Here is a 24,261-nt window from a genome sequence, read left to right as displayed (position 1 = left end):
TTGGTTGTTTCTGAAATTTTACATTGATCAACAGGGTGACGTCGAAATTAGGACGTTAGAAAGTATTTTTTCGGTTTTTAATATAATATTTATTTAACTAATTTAATTAGATTAAAGAAGTTAGATAAGTTAGTTAATTATAAAAAATATAATATATTTTTTCTAAAACACTATTATCATCTTCTTTAATATCTTATCTCCCTCTTCTACTTGATATAGTTGATGGAGTATCTATATTGATAATTTAGAAAAATAATTGATAAATGTAAGAAATAGATCTTATATTTAAGATCAAAATTAACTTAATAATCAGATCATATATTAAAGAATAGAAGAGTATATTCATATTTGTTATAAGAAAAACTAAGCTTGACGCGGAAATATTTTTTTTTTCCCACAAGAAAAACGCAGAGTTCAATTTTTCGATGAAAACAATTTTCTTTTTCAATTTTCTTGACATGACAGTAAATAATATTACTTAATGTTACATAATGAAAATTATTTACGTGAATACTTAAATAGATGAATTTTGAAAAAAAAATGAAAAAACTGTTTTTAGTTAAAAATGTGACAGGCTACTCCTGCTACCTATTTAAATAGGCTACCATCTCTCTCCCCCCATCTTCTCCTACTATTACTTATACATATTATAATTTATGCAAAAACTAAAATAAAATAAAATAATTAATAATTTAAAAATATGTTAACTATCATCCATTATTTTGAATTATTTTCCCATAAACATTCAGTACTCTAGACTAATTTTTGATGCACACAACAATATAAAATATTTTAATATAACAATATATTTTATGGTGTTAAATGTACTAAAAATTATTTTAGAATATTAAGTGCTACTTAAAAAAAGATTTTAATATGTTAAATGCTACTCCCTTCACTCTTTTTTATAAGTAACTTTGGACTAAATTATGTAGAACAAAATGTTAACTAAAATTGGCTAAAAAAATAAATATGTAAAAATTAAAGTTTTTTCTTAAAAATACTCTTATTTATGGAAAAAAGAGTATAAGAAAGATAATAAGAAAATTATTATAATAAAAAGAATTATGAAATAGAAAATATATGATGGAGAAAGATTACATAAAATATAATATTTAGAATATTTATTATCTGGAAAATGATGGTTTGGGAATAAAAAATAAATATATTACTATTAAAATAAGTTTTTAATAGAGTAAAATAAAAAATTTGCTACAAAAATTTAAGACAACTTATAAATATTACTTATATTTAGAAATAACAAGAAAATGGTGGTTGTTGTTTATGAAAAGGGATGGAAGCAAAAAAACTTAACCAATTTTATTATAAAATATATTCACATAAATATTTAGGACTCTAAACTAATTTTTGACGCACTCAACACTATAAAGATATATCTTATGGTGTTAATGTACCAAAAATTAGTTTAGAACATTAAATGCATATGGAAAATAATTCAAAGCAATGGATGATTGTTAACATATTTTTGAATTATTAATTATTTGAATAATTAAAGTTGTGCATTATTAATTATATGGGAAAGTAGTTCTAAAGCTGAAGATAGGCCAAGCATGCATCAAGTTGTGCAGGATTTGAATAAGAAAGTTCCTTTACCCTATTTGTTATCATTAATGTCAGCTCCCTCTTGTTTTGGATTAACATTTGAGAGTAATCAAGAGTTTGATGTTATAATGTCCTTTGCATCTTCTAGTGCGGATGGCACACTAACACTTCAATATCTGAATCACTTCTCTCCAGAGGTCATTGAATTCTCTCCTGAAGGAGATAAGCCATTGAGATCTCATTCCATGTGACTTTCTTTTGTTATAATATAATTTTTAGTTCTCAATTTTTTTTTCTCAATCATTAATTTAGTCTTTAAATTTCGACTCTATATATGCCTCAATCCTCATATATAGTTTGATGGAGTTAAAAAAAATTATAAGAATAGAGTTAGAAAATTGAGTTGTTCTAAGAAAAGAAATTATAAAGATGGCATAATTTCGAGTCCAATTAATTTTAGGAATTAAAAAAATGGAAGGATTACGTTTTGTGAAAATAAAAAAATAAATCTTATTTTTAATAATTTAATTGAGAAATAATAATCTCTTTCAAAAATTTAAGTCCTCCATTTTATCTAAATTACTTAAGTTTCATGCATAGATAATTTTTAACCGTGATTCTTCGCAAGTTTTTGGTAAACTCCCTTTCATTTCCTCGTAGCAACGTACTAGCAAAGGGACACTAATAGAAAAGTCATAAATACTCCACAAAAGGATTCAAAGACAAAGAGCTCTTGAGCTTGGGTGGATTTGGAAGAGTCGTAGCTCGTGCGAGACAAAGGTCTAATCGGAGTGGTCAGTGTCCTCTTCTCTGACAGCAACCACCGTGGAGAAGTCAGCCGAGCGATTGTGAAGACGGAGACACCCAGAACCCCACATCCAACGTATCTTAATAACGAGTGAACCAAAATGCTTCCTCACTGTGTTCTTGCCCTTCATCACTCATCCCCCACACAAAAAAAGACTAACTTTGATTCTCTACATGTTCTACGTGTTCTCATTACCTATTTGAAACATCTTACATTCTTATCTATAAGCTATTTTGTAGAATCTATGAAGTAATTACTCTCTTTTTAGTTATGTTATATTTGTTTATAGATATATATATTGTTTAGTTATGAAGGTGAAAATAAGAATGGAAATATATGAGAATGTATTAATGCTACACTGGCCTAGTATAACAGCAATAAATATACCAACTACTTAATTCAAGAACCGTTTGGCACGTCACTGAACCAATCCCCACAGGATAACGTTGAAATTGGGACGTTAAGTAAATTCATATTTGTTATAATAAATTTTCTTCATTAATAAGAAAAACTATTTTTAATTCTTGCACGGGGGAATTCAATTTCTCAATGAAAACAATTTTCTTTTTCAATTTTCTTGATATGACTGCATGATGATTTTGGATAGCCGCCATTGACGACGGAGGCCAAGCCCCTTGAAGGGGTCAAGAAGATTTTGATCAATTAAGAATCGAACCTGCAATAACCTGCCCCCAAAAAAGGGAGAAACTCTGGTTGTTATACACACACATATATATTTAATGAAAATACAGCGAGCAGATCGAGGACATAAAAGAAGATCGACGACATAGATTCTGAGACAGCCATGTGTGTTTCGAAGCTTACTATGATGTTGGTGCTGTTATTGGTGACAAAACTAGTACAAGTGAGTGGTGAAAATACAAGCTTCATCTTTAATTATGGCTTCCGATCTGCTAATTTAACCATGGATGGTGTTGCTCAGATCACTTCCAATGGCCTCCTCCAGCTCACAAACGAAACCGTGCAACAAACAGGTCATGCCTTCCACACAAATCCAATAGTTCTCACAAACACGTCTTCTTTCTCTACCACTTTTGTTTTCGCCATTAGACCTGTAACTTCTCCAGCATCGGGTCATGGAATGGCTTTCGTAATTTCTCCAACCAAAGCATTTCCCAGTGCAACTGCCGGTCCGTACCTAGGCCTCTTCAACATAACCAACAACGCTGACCCAACGAACCATGTGTTTGCAGTGGAACTCGACATCATTCAGAGCAGTGAGTTCGATGATATTGACGGGAACCATGTGGGAATCGATATCAATGGCTTGAAATCAATGGAATATGCTTCTGCTGGATATTATGTTAATGGGTTTCAGTTTCGTAATTTGAGCCTTAAGAGTGGCCTGCCGATGCAAGTGTGGGTGGATTATGACGGAGGTGAGACACAAATCAATGTCACTCTAGCTCCAATCAATGCCAACAAGCCAGAAACACCATTGTTAACGTTGCACCAAGATCTTTCTCAAGTTTTAACTAATTCCAGTTATGTTGGATTCTCATCTTCCACCTCTGCAACGCTGATAGCTTCTCATTATGTTCTTGGGTGGAGTTTCCAGCTCAATGGGAAGGCTCAAAATCTCGACGCCTCAAAACTCCCAAAACTACCGCCACTTAAAAGGAAAAGATCTATGATTTTACTAATTGTGTTACCTCTCCTCTCACTCTGTTTAATTATTTTTGTGAGTTTACTTGTAGTTTGTTACATAAAGAAGAAAAGAAAATTCTCCGAGATTGTTGAGGATTGGGAGCAAAATTATGGTCCTCACAGGTTTAAATATAAAGATCTCTACTTTGCCACAAAAGGATTCAAAGAGAAAGAGCTTTTGGGCTCTGGTGGATTTGGAAAGGTGTACAAAGGGACGATGCCGGGTTCTAAAATTGAGGTTGCTGTGAAGAAAGTATCACATGATTCCCAGCAAGGCATGAGGGAATTCATTGCAGAAATTGTAAGCATCGGTCATCTTCGCCACCGAAACCTTGTTTCTCTTCTGGGATATTGCAGGCGAAAAGGCGAGCTTCTTTTAGTCTACGAGTTTATGCCAAATGGAAGCTTAGATAAATACCTCCATAACCAACCGAGTATAACACTAAATTGGATGCAAAGATTTAAAATCATCAAAGGGGTAGCTTTGGGATTGTGCTATCTGCATGAAGAATGGGAGCAAGTTGTGATTCATAGAGACATAAAAGCAAGCAATGTTATGTTAGATTCTAATTTCAATGGAAGGTTAGGAGATTTTGGTCTTGCTAGATTATATGATCATGAGGTTGATCCTGCAACTACACATGTGGCCGGGACTCTGGGATATGTTGCACCAGAAACAATGAGAACAGGAAGAGCCACAACAAAATCTGATGTCTTCGCTTTTGGAGCCTTTTTGCTAGAGGTTGGATGTGGAAGAAGACCTATTGAGCGAGGACGTGAAGATGAGATTTTGGCGGATTGGGTTTATGGGTTATGGAAGAAGGGTCAGATTATGAAGGCAATGGATCAAGCTTTAGGAAGGGACTATAACGAAGAGGAGGCAGAATTAGTGTTGAGATTAGGACTTTTGTGTTCAAGTTCTAAAGCTGAGGAGAGGCCAAGCATGCGTCAAGTTGTGCAATATTTGAATAGGGAAGTTCTTTTACCAGATTTGTTATCACTAATGTCATCTCCCTCTTGTTTTGGATTCACGTTTGAGACTAATACGGAGTTTGATGTTACAATGTCCTTTCCATCTTCTAGTGGGGATGGCACTCACATTCCAATATCTGAATCGCTTCTCTCCAAAGATCGTTAAATTCTCTTTGTAGGCATACATTTGCATTATGTTAAATTTGTATCATTATGCTTATATTGTTATTTTTATATGTATATATTCCTCTGGTTCCATTTATAGAGCAGAGAGAGAAAATATTTTTTAGTCCTATTTATAGGGCACTGAGAGAAATTTTATGTATGGATATGTAATTTTACCCCTTATTTATTATTGTGCTGACTTTGTTTATATGAGATATAATGTATATTAAATAGGGATAAAATTGAAAAGTTATTAAATTTTAAATGAGGGTTAATGAAGTTTAAAATTTTTTTAGTCTGTGCAAAACATACTAAAAGTATCTTATAAATAGGATCAGAAGATTATTTCTGGCTATTTGTGAGCTACATAGGGAAAGGGAAAAGAATAAGGTCACATAAGAATCACAATTCCGATTTACAAAATTGAATTATCGAAATTTCAATCAAAATCATGGTCCTAATTAAGTGTTTCCTCCTTCAGCATTCTAAATGTTTTAAATCCTCTGTTTTTTCTTCATCTTTTTTGTTTTTTGTATAGCTAAAATTAAATCTTAGTCCCTGTACTTTTACTAACTTCCAGGATCACCGATCACATATGCTTTATATTAGAACCATTTTAGATGCTTTTCTTCTCCTTTCAACTCTGTTGATAGCTCAATGCATGAAGCCCGTTTGATACAACGAAAATATTCCAAAGAAAAAGGAAAATAGTATTTCTTTTTCCCCTTTTGATTGATCCGTTTGGTTCTAGAGAACGCAAGAACAGGGAAAGTCACAACAAAGTCTGAGGTTTTTGTTCTTGGAGGTTGTACGTGGAAAAAGGCCTGTAGAGCGAGGACGAGAAGAAGTTATTCGGGTGGATGGGGTATATGGGTTATGGAAGAGGGGTGAGATTGATGAAGCAAAGGATCCAAATTTAGGAACAGAGTACAAAGCAGAGGAGGTAGAATTAGTGTTGAAATTGGGCTTATGTGTTCCAATTCTAAGGCTGAAGATAGGCCAAACATGCGACAAGTTGAGCAGTATTTGAATATAGAAGTGCTTTTGCCTGATTTGCCATTGCCACTATCGTCTCCTTCTTGCTGCGGATTCTTGATGGATGCCTATTTCTCTCGCACTTCAACTCCTGAATCAATCCTTGGAGGTCGTTGATTTCCTTTTGACGACAACATATGTAAGTCGACATAGCAGTTGAGAACTTGTACTATTGGTTAATTTGCATATTGTTTGGATAACATGCTTATGCGGGTGAGATTAATTTTGTCGTTAACTTTATCCATCTTAGCATCTGCACAAGGTTTCTCCTTTCCAATTCAAGAAAATAAGTTATAATTAAAGCAGCTTCAAGAAAGCTTCTTGCAGCTTTATGTCATGGTGTTTTTTTGGCACAATCCTATTAATATATATTTTGTCTCCTTCCTCGAAATATATATTCTAAAATATTTTTTTTAGTGCTTTTATATTTTGAAATATTTTGTAATACATTTTTTTCTTTAAAATAATTTTTGAGTTAATTTTTTATCACTCTATTTTTTTTTTTCATGTTTTCAGTATTCATCTTTCACGCTTTTAATTTTCATCCTCAAAACTTTTAATAACTAGTTTTGCAATTTTTCCTTAAAACCACGACTGTTCATTATAAATAATTAATTTAATATTTATAAATTAGTTATTTAGGTCTTAGCATGTGATATCATAATTTCACAAGTATACATTAATTCATTGGACAACTTAATTAAATGATTTATATTGTTATAATACTCCTCCGGTTCTAAATATAAGACCCTTATACTAGTGTGTATAAGAGTCTTATATTTAGGACCGGAGGAGTATTAAAATACCATTCTGGTCCCTCGCGAGAATGGAGCTCTTCTTGATGCTATGACTTTTTCGAACAAAATTAAATTTTTATGCCAAAAAGATGAGATATGTGATATGTAATTTCTATTATCATTATTAGTTAGTAGTGTCTCGTTAATTTTTTTATATCTTTTAAATAGAATAGGAAATTTATTATTTACTAATTTTCAGTTCTATATATTTATTTTCTGTACTTCGATCCAAGCTAATTGCACAATGATGGTTTTCATAAATGATTTTTCATTCAATTAGGGTGTGATGCGATCAGGGAACATTATCGAATGCACATTTAGGACTATGGGCAAGAAAGATAAATATCATATTCATTATGTCGAGTTCTTTAATCACACATGGTTATGTGTTTCATTTTTGAGATATTAGTATTTAATAGCATTTAATTATGAACCCGTATGAAAAATAATGCATGGCTATTGTGGTTGGAAAATTTAACATAATAAATATAAGTAATTTGACCTAATTATTTCTCAAAAAATAAATACTAAACTTTTTAGGAAATGTAGGCCTTATTTATTTTCTTATCTATTCTTAATAACCTATTTAGTAACTTATTTTTTACTTAGGTGTTCTAAAAAACATAAAAAACGGTAATATATTTTTTAAAAACTAAAAAAATCAAAATAATATTTTAGACATTTTGAAAAATTAAAGATACATTTTCCTCTCTACTCAGTTGCTACCATGTCTCCACTCGCCGTCACCACCTCATCACTGACAACGGCAGCCACCTACCACACTTCGTCGCTCGCATGTGCTGCCCCAAATAATTAATAGGACAAGTGACCTAAATAAAATATGAAAAGGACAAGGCCAAGGTGTTCCATTCTACTAATTACCCTATCACCACAATCATTTGAGCCCTTGTCCTTCCATTTCCATCTCCCAGTTCATTGCTTTCCTCATAACACCCCCCCCCCAAAAAAAAATTTCATTAATGTTCCTGTGATTCCACCAAGCTTAAGTAATATCCATCAAAACTTAATATCCATTTTAATCATTTAATTTGACGAGTGTCCTATTGCCTTATTCAGCTACTTTGAAATTCATGTTCCAGATTTGTAACGTTGTTCGGTCTTGTGTTAGCAATTTTATAAAGTCTTGTGGTTCTATCTTGTGTTCTTCTACCTAATGATGTGGCATGTGGAAAAAAAAAAATCTAATGATCGAGACATAACTGTAATTAAATTATACCCAGCTTATAGTGTTTTCATTTAACAATTACTGCAAGATTTTGTAAATTTTTTTTCTAAATGTAGATAACAAGTTTTATTATTTTTTGGCTTCAAATGCGATTTTTTCAAAATAATTATCCAAACAGATTTTTTTTAAAATTTTTGCTCCTAAAACTTGTCATAAAAATAATTTTATAAAATTATTGAGAGAAAAAATAAAAACAAACAAGCCAAGAAAAGAAATTAAATTCTTGCTAAACAATTAAAGTTGTTAGAAAATTGAGTTAGTTTTCAATATTATTTTTTTTAAAATTACATTAGATCTTATTATTATATTAAATTCTACTCAGTTTAAAAGGTGTACGGTGTACGAAGCCGGAGCAAGTACTTTATTATTTGATTGTATAATCAACCACGTTCTTTTGGTGACATCTTCAATTCATGTTGATATCACTGCATGATGGTTTTCAATATCCGCCATTGAAAATGGCATCACTGGAGAAGCCAACGTATTTACGGCAACCAATCCCATGCAATTTTAGTCAATTAAGAATAAAATCTTCCCCTTCATTGACTGGCCGGGAAGAAGCTCTGTTTCTGTATATGTGAAGAAAATACAGATAGCAGAGAACACAAAGGCAGATCGACATTGATTCTGAGACAGCCATGTGTGTTTCGAAGCTTATTATGATGTTGGTGCTTTTATGGGTGACAAAACTAGTGCAAGTGAGTGGTGAAAATACAGGCTTCATCTTTAATTATGGCTTCCAATCTGCTAATTTAACCATGGATGGCGTTTCTGAGATCACTTCCAATGGCCTCCTCCAGCTCACCAATGAAACCAGGCTACAAACAGGTCATGCTTTCTACCCAAAGCCAATAGTTTTCACAAACAATTCTTTCTCTACCAATTTTGTTTTCGCCATTAGACCTGTAACTTCTCCAGCATCGGGTGGTCATGGAATGGCTTTTGTAATTTCTCCTACCAAAGCATTTCCCAGTGCAACTGCCGGTCCGTACCTAGGCCTCTTCAACATAACCAACAACGCTGACCCAACGAACCATGTGTTCGCAGTGGAACTCGACATCACTCAGAGCAGTGAGTTTGATGATATTGACGGGAACCATGTGGGAATTGATATTAATGGCTTGAAATCAATGACATCTAATTCTTCTGGATATTATGTTAATGGGTTTCAGTTTCGTAATTTGAGCCTTAAGAGTGGCCTGCCAATGCAAGTGTGGCTGGATTATGATGGAGGTGAGACAGAAATCAATGTCACTCTAGCTCCAATCAATGCCAACAAGCCAGAAACACCATTGTTAACGTTGCACCAAGATCTTTCTCAAGTTTTAACTAATTCCAGTTATGTTGGATTCTCATCTTCCACCTCTGCATCGCTGATAGCTTCTCATTATGTTCTTGGGTGGAGTTTCCAGCTCAATGGGAAGGCTCAAAATCTTGACGCCTCAAAACTCCCAAAACTACCGCCACTTAGAAGGAAAAGATCTATGATATTACCAATTGTGTTACCTCTCCTCTCACTCTGTTTAATTATTTTTGTGAGTTTACTTGTAGTTTGTTACATAAAGAAGAAAAGAAAATTCTCCGAGATTGTTGAGGATTGGGAGCGAAATTATGGTCCTCACAGGTTTAAATATAAAGATCTCTACTTTGCCACAAAAGGATTCAAAGAGGAAGAGCTTTTGGGCTCTGGTGGATTTGGAAAGGTGTACAAAGGGACGATGCCGGGTTCTAAGATTGAGGTTGCTGTGAAGAAAGTATCACATGATTCCCAGCAAGGCATGAGGGAATTCATTGCAGAAATTGTAAGCATCGGTCGTCTTCGCCACCGAAATCTTGTTTCTCTTCTGGGATATTGCAGGCGAAAAGGTGAGCTTCTTTTAGTCTACGAGTTTATGCCAAATGGAAGCTTAGATAAATACCTCCATAACCAACCTGGTATGACACTAAATTGGATGCAAAGATTTAAGATCATCAGAGGGGTAGCTTTGGGATTGTGCTATTTGCATGAAGAATGGGAGCAAGTTGTGGTTCACAGGGATGTAAAAGCAAGCAATGTTCTGCTAGATTCAGATTTCATTGGAAGGTTAGGAGATTTTGGTCTTGCTAGATTATACGATCACGGCGTTGATCCTGCAACTACACATTTGGCGGGGACTATAGGATATCTTGCGCCAGAAGCCATCAGAACAGGAAGAGCCACGACAAAATCTGATGTTTTTGCTTTTGGTGCCTTTGTGCTGGAGGTTGTATGCGGAAGAAGACCCATAGAACGAGGAAGTGAAGATGAGATTTTGGTGGATTGGGTTTATGGGTTATGGAAGAAGGACGAGATTACTGAGGCAATGGATCAAACTCTAAGAACAGAATATAACAGAGAGGAGGTAGAATTAGCGTTGAGTTTAGGACTTTGGTGTTCAAATTCCAAGGCTAAAGATCGGCCAAGCATGCGTCAAGTTGTGCAGTATCTGAATAAGGAGGCTCCCATGCCTGATTTGTTATCACTAATGTCATCTCCCTCTTGTTTTGGATTCATATTTGAGAGTGATAAAGAGTTTGATAATATGATAATGTCATTTCCATCTGCTAGTGTGGATGGCACTCACACTTCGATATCTGAATCACTTCTCTCCAGAGGTCGCTAAATTCTTTTATGAAGACACGCACACCTGCTCGTATGACCAGGCATGCACTCTTGGGCTCATTGCATTGTGTTAAATTTGTATCGTTATGCTGGGGTTTTTGTTTTTGATGTGTATATATTTCTAGTTGTTGGTGAATTAAATATGGACAAAGAAAAAATAAGGTCACATAAGAATCACAATTTACTATCTTGAATTATTGAAATTTCAATCAGATGTCATGGTCCGTAAGTGTTTCCTCCTTCGTCATCCTAAATTATTTTTTCAAACTAAGTTTCGATCTCTGGAAATAACTTTCAGTTGCAGCTCCCAAGCATGGTCACCGGACTGCCTATGTTGTTATTTTTCCCACTCGCCAAGCTGCCACCTTAAAGCCCAAGCTAGATGGGCTTTTGCCATTTAAAACTAAATATTTTAAACAAAAATGCTGATAAGCTAGCCCGTTTTCAAGCCCATTCTTTGGGGCTTTAAAGCTCAAGCCCAAAGAACAGTTTGTTTTCAGACCCCTCATTCTTGGAAATCGGGTCGACCCACGTTCACCGCTCTAACTGAAAAGTTTATATATACAGCGCAGGTAGTGTCAAACCATTCACTTGTTTATGGATGAAATTCTAGGAAATTGCCATGAATTCGGGTTGTCCAAGGATTGTTTCATGAATCTATTACGTACGAGTATTATATTTAATAATGTGAATATGCTAAATGCAGTATGGGATTTTCGTATGATTTGGTTGGGTGTGATTTTTCAGAATTTTAGTGATGACTCTGGTGTATCTTTTTTTATTCTGAATCAAATGGCAAAGCCAGTTTATTAGATGCAAATTCTCCCTTTCGACATGCAAATTCTATTGATTGATATACTGAGAATTCACATTAATTTATTAGAAATGAACTGTAATCAGTATGATAAATAAGTTGTAAAACAAAGCTATAAATGTAAAAGCCATTTGTTTTTTGGCTCAAAGGAAAATTCAGAAGTTAAAAAATTTGTTTTAATTTGCATGAAAATATTTTCTTAAGCGATGGTAAAAGACTGCCAAACTCCCTAAGCTAGTCGTTTGGGTTATCTTCTCTCTTTTTTTTCTTTCCAGACAAAAAAGGCGGTCCAGTGCAGAGGAGCAGCGAGAGGGGGGGTGAGTTTTGGAGACAGATATGATATCTGCTGCTTCTAAAGTCCTGTTTGACAGAACGTTAAAAATCATTTATAAATACATTTTATATAAGTTGAGATAAAAAATTTTTTATATATATATTTATCTCATATTTTGTAAATCATAATTAAAAAATTATTTATAAGTTATTCTAACCTATCTTTAAACGTGAAAATATATGAAAATGACTTATTAGCACACTTTATTTTGTGACACGTGTAAAGCTCCGCCTGGTGGCCCAAGCCCATTTGCAGAGGAGACTTGCGTCACACGCAAGGTCTTCTTCCCTCTGGAATCTATCCTTCCCATGACCTCTCTCCCCTCTCTCCTTTTCGTCTTCCTTCTCTTTCATTTAATGGGTTCTTTGAAGTGGTGCTTATTTCATTATAAAAATGCAGAGATGTCGTTTTAGCATAAAAAGGGGAACCATAAATACTACGTACGGTTGAAGGGACGCTCATAATTGTAGCCCTAGCACTAACGGGTTTAGTTAGTTTGAGTAGACGTTACACCAGAGATCCAGCTGCCACCGTCATGGGCGAAGCCGAAAGGCCATATTTTTATGCCCATTTTAAAAAAATAACAACGGGCTCCTTCTACCGCAAGTTTTTTTTTTTTTTAATTTTTTAAGAATTGAAATCACTTATAAATACGTTTTATATAAATGATAACAAAATTCCTCTTACATATTTACTTCGTATTCTGTAAATCACAATTGAAAAATAATTTATAAACTATTCCAAATAGATACTAAGTTATTACTTATTGTTCATTGCTATTATAATCAGTGAGAATTACACCACTACTTCTGGTGGGCAGTGGCAAAAACAATTTTAAGAGTTCAAAGATGAAATTAAATCAAACAAGTTTAATCCATTCAAATCTTAAGATTCTGGTTTAAAAAAGGAAGAGCAACAGAGACAAAAACTGACCCCATGACCCAGGGTGAAATGAAATGAATCAAAAGAAAATTGGAGGAAGCAGACCCAAAAATTGATAAAATTCCATATATTATTAACACAAGTGATGGGTGAAACAGGCATGGAATCAGAAATTGCTGACATAATTTTTGTGTCACCGATTCCATTGCGACACAACAATAGAAAGGGGAGTGTATTTTGATGAGACAAATAAAGATCACATGCTCTTTATTAGAAACCATAGAAGACGCTTTTGTTCTCCTTTCAAGTTTGTTGATAGGTCGATGTGTAGCCCGTTTAGTACAACAAAAATGTGGTGAAGGAAAAGGAAAATAGTTTTTTTTCCCTCCTTGATTGATTCGTTTGGTATGTTAGAAAGTAGGGTTGTTTATGAGCCTATTACGCCTGATGTGCTTGCTTGAACCCGCCAAAAAAATATCCTGTCCAGGCCAAAAAAAACACCACCCAAGGAAAAAATGGGTGTTTTCGTGCTGGGCTAATCACGGATAAGGCCGGATTGCAGGCACAACATGCAGCCTTGTCCATTTAGCTCTGCCCAAAATATATAATTATTTATATTATAATATATATTTTTTTAGAATTATAATATATATAGTGTAATATTAATATACTATATTTTATTATATTTCAATACCCAAAAGGAATATTACTCCCTTATTTATTATATGATGGAGAGAGATTACATTAAAATATAATATTTAGAACCTTTATTATCTAGAAAATGATGGTTTGGGAATCAAAAAATAAATATATTACTATTAAAATAAGTTTTCAATACAGTAAAATAGAAAATTTGCTACAAAAATTTAAGATAACTTGTAAATATTACTTATATTTAGGAATAACAGGAAAATGGTGGTCGTTATTTATAAAAAGCGATGGAAGAAAAAATTAACCAATTTTATTAAAAAATATATCCGCTTAAACATTTAATACTCTAAACTAATTTTTGACGCACTCAACACTATAACGATATATTTTATGGTGTTAATGCACCAAAAATTAGTTTAGAGTATTAAATTCATATGGAAAATAATTCAAAGCAATGGATGATTGTTAACATATTTTTGAATTATTAATTATTTGAATAATTAAAGTTATGCTTTATTAATTATATGGGAAAGTAGTTCTAAAGCTGAAGATAGGCCAAGCATGCGTCAAGTTGTGCACTATTTGAATAAGAAAGTTCCTTTTCCCTATTTGTTGTCATTCATGTCATCTCCCTCTTGTTTTGGATTCACCATTTGAGTCTAATCAAGAGTTTGATGTTATAATGTCCTTTACATCTTCTAGTGTGGATGGAACACTAACACTTCAATATCTGAATCCCTTCTCTCCAGAAGTCATTGGACACCCGCACCCACTTGTATGTACACGTGCTCAGCTCATTGCATTATGTTAAATTTGTATCATTATGCTTGGATTTTTCCATTTCTTGTTTTTAGTGAATCCAAATTACAATTTACAACCTTAAATTATTGAAAATTAAATACTTGGTTCGTGAAGTTTCAGAATCACATGAGCTCTTCAGAAGCCTCTTTCGTTTCTCTCCTACTATTTTCTTCTCCTTTCAATTGCTTGATGTGTAAAGGAGGAGATAAGCCATTGAGATCTCATTCCATGTGATTTTCTTTTGTTATACTCCTCCGGTCCTTAATATAGGACCCAATTCTTGAGTTGGTTTTGGTCCTAAATATAAGACCCATTTCTCATATTTATCAATTTTCTCTAAATTACCCCTATAGATACTCCCTCAACTATAATTAAGCAAAAGAGATAGGGGGTATTAAGAAAGATGATTATGGTGTTTTAGGAAAAATGTGTCAATTTTCTTATAATTAACTAACTTATCTAACTTCCTTAATCTAATCAAATTAGTTAAATGGGTCTTATATTAAGGACCGGAGGAGTAATATAATTTTTTTTCTCAATCATTAATTTAGTCTTTAAATTTCGACTCTATATATGCCTCAATCCTTATATATAGTTTGATGGAGTTAAAAAAAAATTATAAGAATAGAGTTAGAAAATTGAGTTGTTCTAAGAAAAGAAATTATAAAGATGGCGTAATTTCGAGTCCAATTAATTTTAGGAATTAAACAAGTGGTAGGATTACGTTTCGTGAAAATAAAAAATAAATCTCATTTTTAATAATTTAATTGAGAAATAATAATCTCTTTCAAAAATTTAAGTCCTCCATTTTATCTAAATTACTTAAGTTTCATGCATAGATCATTGTTAACCGTGATTCTTCGCAAGTTTTTGGTAAACTCCCTTTCATTTCCTCGTAGCAACGTACTAGCAAAGGGACACTAATAGAAAAGTCATAACTACTCCAAGATGAAGAGCTCTTGAGCTTGGGTGGATTTGGAAGAGTCGTAGCTGGTCCGAGACAAAGGTCTAATCGGGGTGGTCAGTGTCTCTTCTCTGACAGCGACCACCGTGGAGAAGTCAGCCGAGCGATTGTGAAGACCGAAACGCCCAGAACCCCACCTCCAACGTATCTTAATAACGAGTGAACCAAAATGCTTCCTCACTGTGTTCTTGCCCTTCATCACTCATCCCCCACACAAAAAAAGACAAACTTTGATTCTCTACATGTGGTACGTGTTCTCATTGCCTATTTGAAACATCTTACATTCTTATCTATAAGCTATTTTGTAGAATCTATGAAGTAATTACTCTCTTTTTAGTTATGTTATATTTGTGTATAGATATATATATTGTTTAGTTATGAAGGTGAAAATAAGAATGGAAATATATGAGTGTATTAACGCTGCACTGGCTGAGTATAATGGCGATAAATATACCAAGTACTAACTACTTGATTCAAGCACCGTTTGGCACATCACTGAGAGTCAATCCCAACAGGATAACGTCGAAATTGGGACGTTAAGTAAATATATATTTGTTATAATAAATTTTCTTCATTAATAAGAAAAACTATTTTTAATTCTTGTACGGGGGAATTCAATTTTCAGTGAAAACAATTTTCTTTTTCAATTTTCTGGAATGACTGCATGATGATTTTGGATAGCCGCCCTTGATGACGGAGGCCAAGCCCCTTGAACGGGTCAATAAGATTTTGACCAATTAAGAATCGAATCTTCCCCTGCAATAACCTGCCCCGAAAAAAGGGAGAAACTCTGGTTGTTGTCTATATATTTAATGAAAATACAGAGAGCAGATCAAGGAAAGAAAAGAAGATCGACGACATAGATTCTGAGACATGTGTGTTTCGAAGCTTACTATGATGTTGGTGCTGTTATTGGTGACAAAACTAGTACAAGTGAGTGGTGAAAATACAAGCTTCATCTTTAATTATGGCTTCCAATCTGCTAATTTAACCATGGATGATGTTTCTGAGATCACTTCCAGTGGCCTCCTCCAGCTCACTAACGGAACCGCGCAACAAAGATGTCATGCTTTCTACCCAAATCCAATAGTTTTCACAAATAATTCTTCTTTCTCTACCACTTTTGTTTTCGCAATTAGACCTGTAACTTCTCCAGCATCGGGTGGTCATGGAATGGCTTTTGCGATTTCTCCAACCAAAGCATTTCCCAGGGCAAGTGTCGGTCCGTACCTAGGCCTCTTCAACATAACCAACAACGCTGACCCAACGAACCATGTGTTCGCAGTGGAACTCGACATCACTCAGAGCGGTGAGTTTGATGATATTGACGGGAATCATGTGGGAATCGATATCAATGGCTTGAAATCAATGAAATCTGCTCCTGCTGGGTATTATGTTAATGGGTTTCAGTTTCGTAATTTGAGCCTTAAGAGTGGCCTGCCGATGCAAGTGTGGGTGGATTATGATGGAGGTAAGAAAAAAATCAATGTCACTCTAGCTCCAATCAATGCCAACAAGCCAGAAACACCATTGTTAACATTGTACCAAGATCTTTCTCAAGTTTTAACAAATTTCAGTTATGTTGGATTCTCATCTTCCACCTCTGCATTGCTGGTAGCTTCTCATTATGTTCTTGGGTGGAGTTTCCAGCTCAATGGGGAGGCTCAAAACCTCGACACCGCAAAACTCCCAGAACTACCGCCACTTAGTGGGAAAAGATCTATGATTTTACCAATTGTGTTACCTCTCCTTTCACTCTGTTTAATTATTTTTGTGAGCTTACTTGTAGCTTGTTACATAAAGCAGAAAAGAAAATTCTCCGAGATTGTTGAGGAGTGGGAGCAAAATTATGGTCCTCACAGGTTTAAATATAAAGATCTCTACTTTGCCACAAAAGGATTCAAAGAGAAAGAGCTTTTGGGCTTTGGTGGATTTGGAAAGGTGTACAAAGGGACGATGCCGGGTTCTAAAATCGATGTTGCTGTGAAGAAAGTATCACATGATTCCCAACAAGGCATGAGGGAATTCATTGCAGAAATTGTAAGCATCGGTCGTCTTCGCCACCGAAACCTTGTTTCTCTTCTGGGATATTGCAGGCGAAAAGGCGAGCTTCTTTTAGTCTACGAGTTTATGCCAAATGGAAGCTTAGATAAATACCTCCACAACCAACCTAGTATGACACTAAATTGGATGCAAAGATTTAAGATCATCAAAGGGGTAGCTTTGGGATTGTGCTATCTGCATGAAGAATGGGAGCAAGTTGTGGTTCACAGGGATGTAAAAGCAAGCAATGTTCTGCTAGATTCAGATTTCAATGGAAGGTTGGGAGATTTTGGTCTTGCTAGATTATACGATCACGGGGTTGATCCTGCAACTACGCATTTGGTGGGGACTCTAGGATATCTTGCACCAGAAGCCATCAGAACAGGAAGAGCCACGACAAAATCTGATGTTTTTGCTTTTGGTGCCTTTTTGCTAGAGGTTGCATGCGGAAGAAGACCTATAGAACGAGGAAGTGAAGATGAGATTTTGGTGGACTGGGTTTATGGGTTATGGAAGAAGGGCGAGATAATTGAGGCAATGGATCAAACTCTAGGAACAGAATATAACAGAGAGGAGCTAGAATTAGCGTTGAGTTTAGGACTTTTGTGTTCAAATTCCAGGGCTAAAGATAGGCCAAGCATGCGTCAAGTTGTGCAGTATGTGAATAAGGAGGTTCCTATGCCTGATTTGTTATCACTAATGTCATCTCCCTCTTGTTTTGGATTCACATTTGAGATTGAAAAAGAGTTTGATGATATGATAATGTCATTTCCATCTTCTAGCGTGGATGGCACTCACACTTCAATATCTGAATCACTTCTCTCCGGAAGTCGCTAAATGCTTTTATGAAGACACGGACACCTCCTTGCATGACCAGGCATACACTCTTGAGCTCATTGCATTATGTTAAATTTGTATCATTATGCTGGGGTTTTTGTTTGATATGTATGTATTTCTAGTTGTTGGTGAATTAAATATGGACAATGAAAAAATAAGGTCACATAAGAATCACAATTTACTATCTTGAATTATTGAAATTTCAATCAGATGTTATCATCCTTAAGTGTTTCCTGCTCCATCATGCTAAATTATTTTTTCAAACTAAGTTTCGATCTCTGGAAATAACTTTCAGTTGCAGCTCCCACGCATGGTCACCGGACTGCCGAAGTTGTTATTTTTCCCACTCGCCAAGCTTCCATCTGACTCCAGGATTTCCTTTCTGTAACCTAAATCCCAAGCTAGATGGGCTTTTGCCATTTAAAACTAAATATTTTAAACAAAAATGCCGATAAGCTAGCCCGTTTTCAAGCCCATTGTTTGGGGCTTTAAAGCCCAAACCCAAAGAGCAGTTTGTTTTCAAACCTCTCATTCTTGGAGATCAGGTCGACCCATATTCACCACTCTAACTGAAAAGTTTATGTATGCATCGCTGGTAGTATCAAACCTTTCACTTGTTCATGGATGAAATTCTTGGAAATTTGCAGCTTTGGCGGCAATGAATCTGTAGGTTTTGGGCCGTTTGGATTGGTAGTAGAAAAAGTAACTTGTTTTCAATTTGACTTTTAGAAAAATAAGATTGAGCAAAACTTAAATTGGATAAAGTGAATTGTGTTTGAATTGGAGTTTTAAAAAATTAGTTTGTAAAAATAAGATTGGTAAAACGTTGTTTGGATTATAAGTAAAAGTAAGTTTGTTTCAGTAAAAAAACAAGACCCACATTTTGTTTTTCTCTCTCTACTTTTTCAACACTATAAACTTCAATTTTTAACTTTTGGCTTAAGTATGTGATTTTGGCATAATCTCTTAATTTTTTAAGCTCTTCCAAACACACTCAGACGTATTAAAAGTACTTTTAATCCTAAAAGTTATTTAAAAGCCATTTAAACGTTGCTCCAAATAGGCACTTTATCTTTAGCTTTATCTTTTGGATTAAGTTAATTTGATGAATGAGCGGAAGCTTTCATTTAATCAGTAACTAACTGGAGACTCTACATCGCGAATCTGGTTATATGCCCTGTCCCCCCCCCCCCCCCAAAAAAAGTCCTAAAATTATCGCAATTCACCATCTCCTGCAATTATTTCCAAGTTTACGACAAGCCGGTTGATGGATTTCGTCATAATTGGATAATGATGATTGGTTCTTTGCTCATTGCCATGAATTCGGCTTGTCCAAGGTTTGTTTCATGAAAATATTACGTACGAGTATTATATTTAATAATGTGAATCTGCTGAATATAGTATGGGATTTTCGTATGATTTGGTTACGTGTGATTTTTCAGAATTTTAGTGCTGACTCTGGTGTATCTTTTTTTAAAATTCTGAATCAAATGGCAAAGCCAGTTTATTAAATGCAAATTCTCTCTTTCGATTAGCCATGGCTGATTTTGCATCATCTTCTCCTTTGTGAAATTTGTTTAATATTCTATTGTATCGTATCCTAAATTTTAAGACGCCCGAAAACTCCAGGATATCTAGCTTTACTTAGGGGTATTTGAATAGAAATAAAATCATGGTTTTAAAAGTGTTTTTACAATTTACGAAATAAATATATAAATGAGTTTACCTCGTTTTGTGACAAAGTACTTTATAAAAGCATTTTTGAGGGTTGCCAAACACCCTTTTAATCTTCAATTACTTCACATTTCTGGAGGAAAAGAATAGGGAAAAAGACAAAAAAATGACATGTTAACTTGGGAATGACCAGAACGTCCGCTGAACTTGCAAAATTCCATTTTGGTTATATGAGACCAAATTGACATTATCTTATCAAATGAAAAGACCAAATTACCCTTCATTTTATTTATTGTTTTTAAAATACCAAAACTTTCACTGACCGACGGCAGCAATCACCGGAGCTCCGTTGATTAGAAATATTTTTTTAAAAGTTTTTACAACTTCAGTATAACGGTTAACCACTTTTGTAACACTATTAACAACTTTAATATAGCAGTTAATAACAGATTTTTTTGAGAAATTCAACAAGCAGCCGAAAACAATTTTTTTTGAAAATTTTTACAACTTCAGTATAACAGTTAACAACTTTTGTAACGCTATTAACAATTTCAATATATCAGTTAACAACAGATTTTTCAAGAAATTCAACAGCTCCGGCTACCGGAAACAATTTTTTAAAAAAATTTTACAACTTCAGTATAACGGTTAACAATTTTTGTAACACTATTAACAACTTCAGTATATCAATTAACAACGGATTTTTTGAGAAATTCAACAATTGATCGCCAAAGCTCCGGCAACCAAAAACAATTTTTTTTAAAATTTTTACAACTTCAATATAACGGTTAACAACTTTTGTAATGCTATTAACAACTTTAGTATAGTAGTTAACAAGAGATTTTTTGGAAAATTCAACAAGCTCCGGCGGCCGGAAACAATTTTTTTGAAAATTTTTACAATTTCAGCATAACAGTTAACAACTCATGTAATGCTATTAACAACTTCAGTATATTAGTTAACAATAGGTTTTTCAGAAAATTCAACAATTGGTCGTTGGGTCTCCGGTGGTTGGAAACAATTTTTTTTGAAATTTTTTATAATTTTAGTATAATGGTTAACAACTTTTGTAAAGCAATTAACAATAAATTTTTTGAGAAATTCAAAAAGTAGCATTTTTACAACTTCAATAATACCGTTAACAAGTTCCGTGACTCTATTAACAATTTTTGTATATTATTTAACAACATATTTTCTTAGAAATAAAAAAACAAGTATTTTTACAACTTTAACAACTACTTTTTTTAAAAAAAAATTTTACAACTTCAGTATAACGGTTAACAACTTTTGTAATGTTATTAACAATTTCAGTATAGCAGTTAATAACAAGTTTTTCAAAAAATTCAAAAAGTAACATTTTTATAACTCCAGTAATATCGTTAACAAGTTCTGTAATTTTATTAACAACTTTGATATAGCATTTAACAACAGGTTTTTTAAAAAAAATTTAAAAAAATGACATTTTTATAACTTTAACAACTACTTATTTTTGAAAATTTTTATAACTACAGTTTAACGGTTAACAACTTTTGTAACTCTATCAACAACTTTGATATAGCAGTTAATAACAAGTTTTTTGAGAAATTCAAAAAGTAACATTTTTACAACTTCAGTAATGCCGTTAACAAACTCAAAAACCTGTTGTTAACCGCTATATCGAAGTTGTTAATAGCGTCACAAAAGTTGTCAACCGTTATACTGAAGTTGTAAAAATTTTCAAAAAAATTGTTTTTGGCTGTCAGAGCTTGTTGAATTTCCCAAAAAACCTATTGTTAACTGGTATATTGAAGTTGTTAATAGCATTACAAAAGTTGTTAACCGTTATACTGAAGTTGTAAAAATTTTCAAAAAAATGGTTTTCGATTGCCGGAGCTTATTGAATTTCTTGAAAAACCTGTCGTTAATTGATATACTGAAGTTGTTAATAGCGTTATAAGAGTTGTTAACTTTTATACTAAAATTGTAAAAATTTTCAAAAAAATTATTTCCGGCCACCGGAGCTTGTTGAATTTTTCAAAAAACCTGTTGTTAACTGATATACTAAAGTTATTAATAGCGTTACATAAGTGGTTAACCATTATACTGAAGTTGCAAAAAAATTTAAAAAAATTATTTCCGACCGCCAAAGCTCCCGTGACCAATTGTCGGCCGGTCACCGGGGCTCTAGTGACTGCAGCCGCCAGAGCTCTGGTGACCGGCCGGCCAGTGGATCTTTGGTATTTTAAAAACAATAAATAAAATAAAAGACAATTTAGTCTTTTCATTTGACAAGATAATGTCAATTTAGTCTCATATGATCAAAATGGGATTTTGCAACTTCAATGGACGTTCTGGTCATTCCTAAGTTAACATGTTATTTTTTTTGTCTTTTTTCCAAAAGAATATCACGAGTTAATCAAACTATAATATTCATGAATTATGAAAAGTCGTACGGTTTATAAATTGTAGCAAGTAGTGCGCTTCATTTTGAATTTTTGATTGATATACTGAGAATTCACATTAATTTATTAGAAATGTACTGTAATCAGTATGATAAATAAGTTGTGAAACAAAGCTATAAATGTGAAAAGTCGGGTGCAGAGGAGCGGCAAGAGAGAGAGGGGCGGCGAGTTTTGGAGACAGGGATACGATGTCTGCTGCCTTTCCCAAATGTGAAGATATGAAAACGACTTATTAGCGCACGTTATTTTGTGACACGTGTAAAGCTCCCCATGGTGGCCCAACCCCAGGCCCATTAGTAGAGGAGACTTGCCTCACAAGCAAAGTCTGCCCCAGACACTTCTTCCCTTTGGAATCTATCCTTCCTATGAGCCTTCTCCCCTCTTACCCTTCCCTTCCCTTTCATTTAATGGGTTCTTTCGTCAATAAGAGCGGTGCTTATTTCATTATAAAAATATAGAGATGTCGTTTTAGCAAAAAAAAGGGGAACCATAAATACCACGTACGGTTGAAGCGACGCTCATAATTGAAGCCCTAACCCTAATGGGTTTAGTCAGTTTGAGTAGACATTACACTGGAGATCCAGCTGCCACCGTCTTGGCGAAGCAAAAGGGCCATATTTTTATGCCCATTTTTAAAAAATAACAAAGGGCTCCTTCTCCCCCAGGTTATTTTTTTTGCCTTTTAAGTCGTTCTTTGTTCATTGTTGATTGTTCTTATATTAGCCTATGAGCCATTTATTTTGGGCAGAACCTTGATTGGAAAATCATATCATATTTGAGAGGGCTTATACGTAATTGGGTTTGTTTTTGATAAGCCACCTGACCGTGCATTTTAAATTAAACTCCTAGGAGGAGCTTATTTGAAGAGCTCATTCTAAATTGTTAGTAGTGTGTCAGAAATCATTTTTTTTTATGAAGTGCCCATCCAAATAAGCCTTAATAAATAAAAGAAAGGATTACTTTTTTAAGAAATTAAAAAAAAACTAATGTCAATCATTTAACTGAAAAATGATAATCTCTTTCCAAAAAATTTTTGGCCTTGATCTCTTTCAAAAATTTGAGTCCTTCATTTTATCTAAATCACTTTCATGCACAGATCATTTTTTACCGTCATTTAAATGTTTTTATTAAACGTCCCTTTTATTTCCTCATAGCAACTAGCAAAGCAAGTCTAAAATACGTGATCCTCGGTTCCCACCATTCAAGAGGTGACCCCTTTATTTTTTTTTTGGTGAGCAGATGACTTTTGTGTTTTAAGAGCGCCTCACAAAAGTACCTTTATTTTTTTTTAATATTTTCTGGTCAATTAAACTGCCCAAATAAACCCGATTTTTTTTTTTGGGGGGATCAGGCTTTAATAAAAGAATGAGATACTTGACAAAAGACTTTTTCTTGGGTGATACACCACTGCATGACGCTTTTTGTGGTGACATCAATAGCATAAATTTTATAGTATTTTTATACTGATTGTTCCCTTGCTCACGATATGACAGCATATAAGTAGACAATTGTATCTTTGGATCAGATTTTAAAAGTACTTTTCCATAAATTGAAACAAACTCCTTCATATATTTATCTCATAAATTGTAAAATCACTTCTAAAATTATAGTTTAGTTTCCATCCAAATACCTCGAAATCCTAACCGTTCTTTGAATGATAAAGCAGCAAGAAATTCCCTAGCTCAACGACCATTTGGGCCCCTCATAGACCCAACATCAACGCAGTTTCGTAAAGTACTTCTTCATGGACCTACTGCCCAAGACCAGCCACGCCATGCACGAGTCAACAAGTTCTTCAACGACCGCCGCAGAAATAAGGAGAAACTGTGCATGTGTTCATACCTATTAGCAGATACAAATAGCGGAGAAGTTGAAAGATGACATTGATGTAGAGGAACTTGTGTCTTTGAACCTCGATCATGGCG

General features: G+C 34.1%; 3 protein-coding genes across 3 annotated transcripts; all 3 read left to right on the top strand.

Annotated features, from left to right (window-relative positions):
- The first annotated feature begins 3,003 nt into the window (after window positions 1-3,003).
- On the top strand, window positions 3,004-5,193 carry LOC114739512 (L-type lectin-domain containing receptor kinase IV.1-like). Its single transcript, XM_028927572.1, has 2 exons — window positions 3,004-3,236; window positions 3,315-5,193. The coding sequence occupies exons 1-2, from the start codon at window positions 3,177-3,179 to the stop codon at window positions 5,175-5,177; spliced, it is 1,923 nt and encodes a 640-aa protein (XP_028783405.1). The 5' UTR covers window positions 3,004-3,176; the 3' UTR covers window positions 5,178-5,193.
- Window positions 5,194-8,724: 3,531 nt separating this feature from the next.
- LOC114739511 (L-type lectin-domain containing receptor kinase IV.1-like) lies at window positions 8,725-11,104 on the top strand. Its single transcript, XM_028927571.1, has one exon. It carries the CDS (start codon window positions 8,893-8,895, stop codon window positions 10,894-10,896), a length of 2,004 nt encoding a protein of 667 aa, XP_028783404.1. The 5' UTR covers window positions 8,725-8,892; the 3' UTR covers window positions 10,897-11,104.
- A 5,110-nt stretch (window positions 11,105-16,214) lies between these two features.
- Window positions 16,215-18,221, top strand: LOC114739649 (L-type lectin-domain containing receptor kinase IV.1-like). Its single transcript, XM_028927733.1, has one exon. It carries the CDS (start codon window positions 16,215-16,217, stop codon window positions 18,219-18,221), a length of 2,007 nt encoding a protein of 668 aa, XP_028783566.1.
- The last annotated feature ends 6,040 nt before the right edge of the window (window positions 18,222-24,261 follow it).

Source organism: Neltuma alba, unplaced genomic scaffold (genome assembly GCF_004799145.2).
Source record: "Neltuma alba isolate B1F8T4 unplaced genomic scaffold, ASM479914v2 tig00002863_pilon, whole genome shotgun sequence".
Taxonomy (NCBI): Eukaryota; Viridiplantae; Streptophyta; class Magnoliopsida; order Fabales; family Fabaceae; genus Neltuma; species Neltuma alba.
The sequence above is the reverse complement of the archived record's forward strand: the minus strand, read 5'-3'. Positions and strand labels throughout refer to the sequence as shown.

Excerpts from the sequence above, each read along its gene's own strand:
- LOC114739512 (XM_028927572.1), top strand. The coding sequence starts at position 3,177 with ATGTGTGTTTCGAAGCTTACTATGATGTTGGTGCTGTTATTGGTGACA. Across the intron at positions 3,237-3,314 it reads TGGTGACAAAACTAGTACAA|ATCACTTCCAATGGCCTCCT; the intron begins GTGAGTGGTGAA and ends GGTGTTGCTCAG.
- LOC114739511 (XM_028927571.1), top strand. The coding sequence starts at position 8,893 with ATGTGTGTTTCGAAGCTTATTATGATGTTGGTGCTTTTATGGGTGACA.
- LOC114739649 (XM_028927733.1), top strand. The coding sequence starts at position 16,215 with ATGTGTGTTTCGAAGCTTACTATGATGTTGGTGCTGTTATTGGTGACA.